General features: G+C 42.0%; 1 protein-coding gene across 3 annotated transcripts; it reads left to right on the top strand.

Moving 5' to 3' along the window:
- Window positions 1–401: 401 nt before the first annotated feature.
- LOC308590575 (phospholipase A2 inhibitor and Ly6/PLAUR domain-containing protein-like) lies at window positions 402–5098 on the top strand. Of its 3 annotated transcripts, XM_081200744.1 has the most exons (5): window positions 404–534; window positions 1195–1302; window positions 2269–2412; window positions 4292–4423; window positions 4864–5098. In XM_081200744.1, the coding sequence occupies exons 1-5, from the start codon at window positions 513–515 to the stop codon at window positions 5025–5027; spliced, it is 570 nt and encodes a 189-aa protein (XP_081056870.1). In that variant the 5' UTR covers window positions 404–512; the 3' UTR covers window positions 5028–5098. The 3 variants fall into 3 exon arrangements, 1 of the variants encoding a protein (XP_081056870.1); XR_014009795.1 differs by lacking the exon at window positions 1195–1302 and having other exon boundaries at window positions 402–534; XR_014009796.1 differs by lacking the exon at window positions 2269–2412 and having other exon boundaries at window positions 402–534; window positions 1195–1283.
- Window positions 5099–5896: the final 798 nt, after the last annotated feature.

Below are 5896 nucleotides of genomic sequence, written 5' to 3'. Positions count from 1 at the left end.
TTAAGTATCGTTTAGTGGTTGGCTCTTAAGAGTTCATTTTGCAAGTGTGCTTCTGTCTCATAGTGACTGAGGCAGAGGGGAATCTTTTATATTTGCAAATTCTTCTCCAACTTGAGGATTCTTATTGGGAGAAGGGTGAGTTTTCTGAGCATGGCTCCAGGTAAAAGCAAGGGTAGAGGGGGCCATAAGGCCAACCAAAAGCTCCTGCACCCCAGAAGAAGCAGGCACAGCCAACTCTGACAACCCCCTCTGAGGAGGAGGAAGAGCCAGACTGGAGGGCTATATTGATGTGCCTTAAGGCCTTGGAAAGGCAGAAATCAACATCTGTCACAGCTGAAGCTTCCACGCTGGCAACAGCAGTGGGAAGTGCCCCACAGCTTTCAGCAGCAGGAATAGAAAAGCCTAACCAGGGTGTTGTTGATTTAATTTTAGCATGCCTGGATGCCTTGGAGGCAGGTACCGGTTTTGCTTCTGAGGAAGGGCCAGCTGTGGAAGTCACACAGGAGTCGGTCATGGCTGCTGATACTGCTACAGGTGAGGCATTTTCTTCCCTGCTAAGCGATTGGGCAGGGGGGCACCGCCAATTGCCAATGGGGTTGTCAGGGTTGGAGTTTGGCCCAATTGCCTTTGTCCCCTCCAGTGGTGGCTGAGGCTTCCTCAGGATCCCCCCTTATATAGGGCGATCTGGAATCTTGTTAGCTGCCTTGGTGGGCAGACTTTAATCAGGTATGGAGGTTGGGGGGTGAATGTGACCAATCACGTGGTCTGCAGAGATGACTGAGATGTCCTCCCTTCATCCATTAGCATCCACCAGTAGCCAGTCAGCCCTGTTCTTTGGAAATATTAGTTTTGATTTATAGAGTTGACCAGGGGCGGGGACGTGGCAAGCCTATGATGAAACTTTTCGTAAGTGTGCGGCTATTGAGCCTACATTGCAATGGGAGAAAAAGTTGTCTGACCGATGGCTCCATTTTATGTGTCATGCACTTACCATATAGATAGAACTGACAACAGGCACATTTTGCAGAGATAGAGGGAAGCTGTGTGTCGGTGTGCATAAAGCTTCCAATGCACCACTATACATAGATCCTGAGACCAATAAGATTTTATCCAACTGAAAATAGAGATTCCATTTCTCCAAGGTGGAAGAACTCATGTATGTGGCATTGAACATTTCTTTTTCTTTACTCTCAGCAGTGGGAATATTACTTTGTGCTAGAGTGAAAAAAATGAGTGGTGCACTTCAAGGATGTAATATCACAGGAGGCAGTTGCTTTGAACAGGTGAATGCAACCTATTTCAGTGAGTATGAAGCCTTTCTGTCTGATTAAACCTGAGTGTGTGGGTTTCCATTTGATCTCTGGGGTATTTAGGGGTCACCACAGAATATGATCTCACACAATGTCAAGGAACTCAACTTTTCCCCAGAATAAAATAGTAGAATAAAAACTGTATAAAAAATCTGTTTAAAATGTACCAATAATTACAGTAAAAACAGCATGGTCTCAGTCCTTTCATTAAAACAGTCATTCCCCCAAATCCTGTCCAGACAAGAATGTCTTCAGCTGCTGGCAAAAGCACAGCAAGGATGGGCTAAATCTCTCTTCTCTAGGGAGGGACTTCAGGAGTCCAGGAACAGCCACTGAGATGGCCCAGCATGCATATTAAAATCACGCAGGACTACCAAACTCAAAACCATCTCCCAACTCTCTCCTTTCAGAACCTGTCTCCAAGGAGCTGCTGCCAACAGCAACTGAAGCCACAGAAATCTTTTTCCTATTGGAAAAATAAACAGAATCATAACTCCATTTCTCCATAGAAGGCTGCATACAAAAATGGTTCTTATTGTGACATAGCCAGAAAGAAGTGAGATCAAGAGAGTGGGAAAACAGTCTTATTCTCCTGTCTCTCAGAAATGTAGTACATAGTAAAAAGCAGCTTCTTGAGTTAGGCCACTGGATAGGCTAGCTGGATATGGGTTCCATTTTGTGTGTGCAGAAGAACAAGTCCATGGGCATTTGAATCTTGTCCCATCAAAGCACATTTTTTAAAAAGTAACTATTCTGGTATAGTCACATGGTTTTGCAGAAGAATTTATGCCATATTTATAAAGTGATTCTTGAAGAAACTACTTTAAAGATAAGCTTGCTAAATTTAGTGCTTGCCAGGCTCTTCTCTTAAATCACCTAGAAGCATTATATAAATTTGAGTACACAGAGGAACGGATTTATTGCTGATCTAGTCTTTGCTTTCTATATTCTCTCACAGATGGCTCTGAAAACACCACAAGAGTAATGGGATGTGTGAAAAAATGCCCCTCAAATTACAGCTTCACTACAGAACAAGGTCAATACATGAGGAGTTTCACAAAGTGCTGTCAAACACTTTTTTGCAACAAGAAAAGCATTACACGTAAGTGCATATATCTGCATATATCTCAGAGCATAAATAGCATGGAGGTTTCCGCTTTCTTCCTTGTTGCCCTTAGACAAACAATACTGTTCCAGTCCAAGATTCGTTTCCCTAGTTTTTATGGGAAGTGCTTAGAATCAGCATCACCATCTGTGTCTCAAATACGTAAATATAGGGATGGGGGGAGAGATATGAGACCGCATGTCTTTGCTCCCGGAAAGCCTTGTGGGACTTAGAAGTCATCTTGCTTGAGCAGAACTGCAGAATTAGTAAGTAAAAGCAGCTGTTGCTGCTGGAGGCCTTCCAGCTAGAGAACTACAAAAGGCACACTGCAGAGTGAATGAGAGTTGGGACTTTGATGAGAGTGCTCTCTCTTTATTTGCATCTTACACGGGTTGAATTGTTTGAAGGTATTCCTTGGTGGGAGGAAGAAGTACCAGGGACCAGATCTGCATAGCTCCACCTATCCTCAGGTGAGAGTCTGGAGTGGGAAACAGCAACATGGGAGGGAGCCAGATTGCTGCCAGGAACATCTGTGGCTATTTGTATTGTTATTTTAGATGCCTCAGTGAGTGAACAGTTTCTTTACAGTGATGCCTCGCAAGACGAAATTAATCCGTTCCGCGAGTCTCTTCGTCTTGCGGTTTTTTCGTCTTGCGAAGCACAGCTATTAACGGCTTAGCGGCTTTAAGAAAAAGGGGAAAAAACTCGCAAGAACTCGCAAGACGTTTCGTCTTGCGAAGCAAGCCCATAGGGAAAATTGTCTTGCGAAGCAGCTCAAAAAACAAAAAACCCTTTCGTCTAGCGAGTTTTTCGTCTTGTGAGGCATTCGTCTTGCGGGGCACCACTGTATCTCCTTGGTTTCTGCAGTACATTCTGTTGAGTGGAAGGAGTGACTGGCAATCATTGTTTGGTGATTGAGTGAGAGATTGTGGAGTGAGTGGGTGGATGATGTGTTGTTTGCAATTGTGGAGTAGAATGGGATGAGTAATATGGAATGGGAAGCAGATACTTAATATTTGTGAAGATGAGCAGCAGAATTTGAATGTGGTGCATATTATTTTGTGAGTTGGGAGATGCCTTGGCAAGAGGATCACTGAAAACGGGAGGGGTCCTTGAAATGAAATATACTTCAAGATGTGCTGATATGTTTTTGTTTTTTGACATTTTATTGCTTTATTACACTATAGTGTTGTTTTGTTCAAAGGTGAATTTTAGTTAAGTTTAGTTTCTCATTTTCTCATATATACAGTATACACCCGCCCACACACCTCTGTTTTAGTATTAAGATATTATTTCATATAGAAAGAAACACCTATGCTTGCTTCATTCTGTCATTTATTGATTCAGAACTTTATATTAGCCTTAATCACAAACAGTATGCAACCTAGCAACGAAGTAAATAACATATGTTAACAATATTATATGCATAAATTATTCTTTCACAGTAAGAATACATAATCCATGATGGAACATGGTACATAATAAGCAATGCACACACAAAAATAGCAGTTGCAAATTAGTCTAAGTGACAAGCCATGAATGAAGTCCATAGCTGGCCCCCTTAAAAAAAATCCTACTTGCCTATTCATCTCAGGTCCATCTATGAAACAGAATAAAAATTTAGTAACAGAGTGGGTGGAGTCTCTCTGGCATTTATTTGCATAACAGCAACTAAAAGTGCTCCCTTTTGATAACCTACCTGCCAGCACCTCTCTCTCTTATTAGGGATGATGGCGAGATCTACATCATCACATCACTAATTCTGGAAACAGAATGCAGTAAAGATGCTGCAACACTTTTACAGGACTAGAGCACTGAGGCCTAGGAATCATTCTCAGCTGGAACCATATGTTGACTTTAGTGGTGCTTTTTGCAGATCCACTTCATCAGTTAAATGGTCTGACATGTCCAATCCTTGGTCCTTCTGGCCCAGTAGTTTCTGAACGTCCAGAGCCCATCAGGTGTTATGGAGATGAGACTCGGTGCCTTGAGTTTGTTCTTGTTCGTGGTAAGTAGCATTGCCATCCAATGAGTGGGAGAGAAGAGACAGGGTGGGGGGGCTAGCTGTTTCTCTCTGTTTTTGGCCTCCTGACAAAAAAATGTACTATGTTTGTATTGGTGGAGACAAGTTTTCTTCTTCCTGTAAACATAATGGAGCTAAAATTGCATGTAAAACTATCTTTTAAAGGAGTGTTTTTAATAGCCTTTTAAAAGAAGCAGCCATGGAATCCTGATCTGCAAAACAATATTCATACAGATTGGGCCCCTGTTGCATAAGAAAAAAATCAACATCTGTTTCATATTCACCTCATGATGTAATTCTGTGATGCTTTCTATACTTATGCAATGCAGTTCAGAAAAATTAAAATGCTTCTGTTCTCTCTCTTCTACACACACATCCTTTATTATCCAGACACTCATGTGACTGTTTCTCTTTTTCTTTACTAGATGACAGTGAAGTTCCCAATGAGGTTGTCAGAGCCTGTGCAACTCCATCTTTTTGTGAAATGGCCAAAATGTCAATGCATATTGATGCCATTTCAGGCACTATAACTGAAGCAAGATGCTGTGAAAGTGTGCGTTCCGGAGAGCAGCTCAACATTGAGGGGTAGTTAGAGGGGAACTACATCTTCTTTCTTTTCGATCGCACTGTTTCTTGCAGCTGTGGAAGTGGAGGTTGCTTTCCTGGTGGTGGGAATATTGAGCGACTGCCATTCAAAGGACTCCTGAGTCCTCTATTTGGCTTATAGTGGTGGGTAAATGGGTTTAGGCGATAGAGAATCTGAAGTAGTAATGTCTAGCTTTGAGACTCTAAAATAAATTGGTGTTGCAAATGAAAACTGTGTGCTGTTCCTTTATTCATCAAATTAAGAGTATTTTGCAAAATTGGTGGCAAAGGGAATTGCTTTTAGAAGGAGCAAATAGGTAAGAAAGGTACTGGTAAATACCAATCCATATTCATAGAAATTTCTGAGTGGCTTACAATATTTTAAAGATACCACAAGAAGTTCAAACACACACACACACACACCACACACACAACTTCCCTTCCAATTTATCAAGAGGGAAACATTAATGAAAGCTCTAAAATGCAGCCAACAGTAGGCATTTGTAGATGCTTTTTGGGAGATTTGTCACACAGCACTAGGCAACTAGGGCAGATTACTAGTGTTTGGCAGAACTCAGGAGAGAGAGAGAGAGTCAGGAGCATAAGAGGATCCCTGCTGGATCACACCCAAGACCCCTCTAGTTCAGCATTCTGGTGTCAGAGTGCCTAACAATTTACTCATGAGAAGCCGTGCTCTCCTACAATAGCTATCCACTGCTTGAGCATTTTCTCCTGCTGAAGTACAAAAGTCATTATAGGAAACACACAAAACTGCTGTATCTTAAGTGCAGAAATCCCTGAATTTCACAAGAAGCCCAGAAAACTAGGATGTTGCAGATACTCTCAGAAGAATTGACAGTAGGTACCGCTGGG

The sequence above is a fragment of the Podarcis bocagei genome (genome assembly GCF_964188305.1).
Source record: "Podarcis bocagei genome assembly, chromosome: 7".
NCBI lineage: Eukaryota > Metazoa > Chordata > Lepidosauria > Squamata > Lacertidae > Podarcis > Podarcis bocagei.
The sequence above is the reverse complement of the archived record's forward strand: the minus strand, read 5'-3'. Positions and strand labels throughout refer to the sequence as shown.

Excerpts from the sequence above, each read along its gene's own strand:
- LOC308590575 (XM_081200744.1), top strand. The coding sequence starts at position 513 with ATGGCTGCTGATACTGCTACAG. Across the intron at positions 2,413-4,291 it reads CAACAAGAAAAGCATTACAC|ATCCACTTCATCAGTTAAAT; the intron begins GTAAGTGCATAT and ends TGCTTTTTGCAG. Across the intron at positions 4,424-4,863 it reads TGAGTTTGTTCTTGTTCGTG|ATGACAGTGAAGTTCCCAAT; the intron begins GTAAGTAGCATT and ends TTTCTTTACTAG.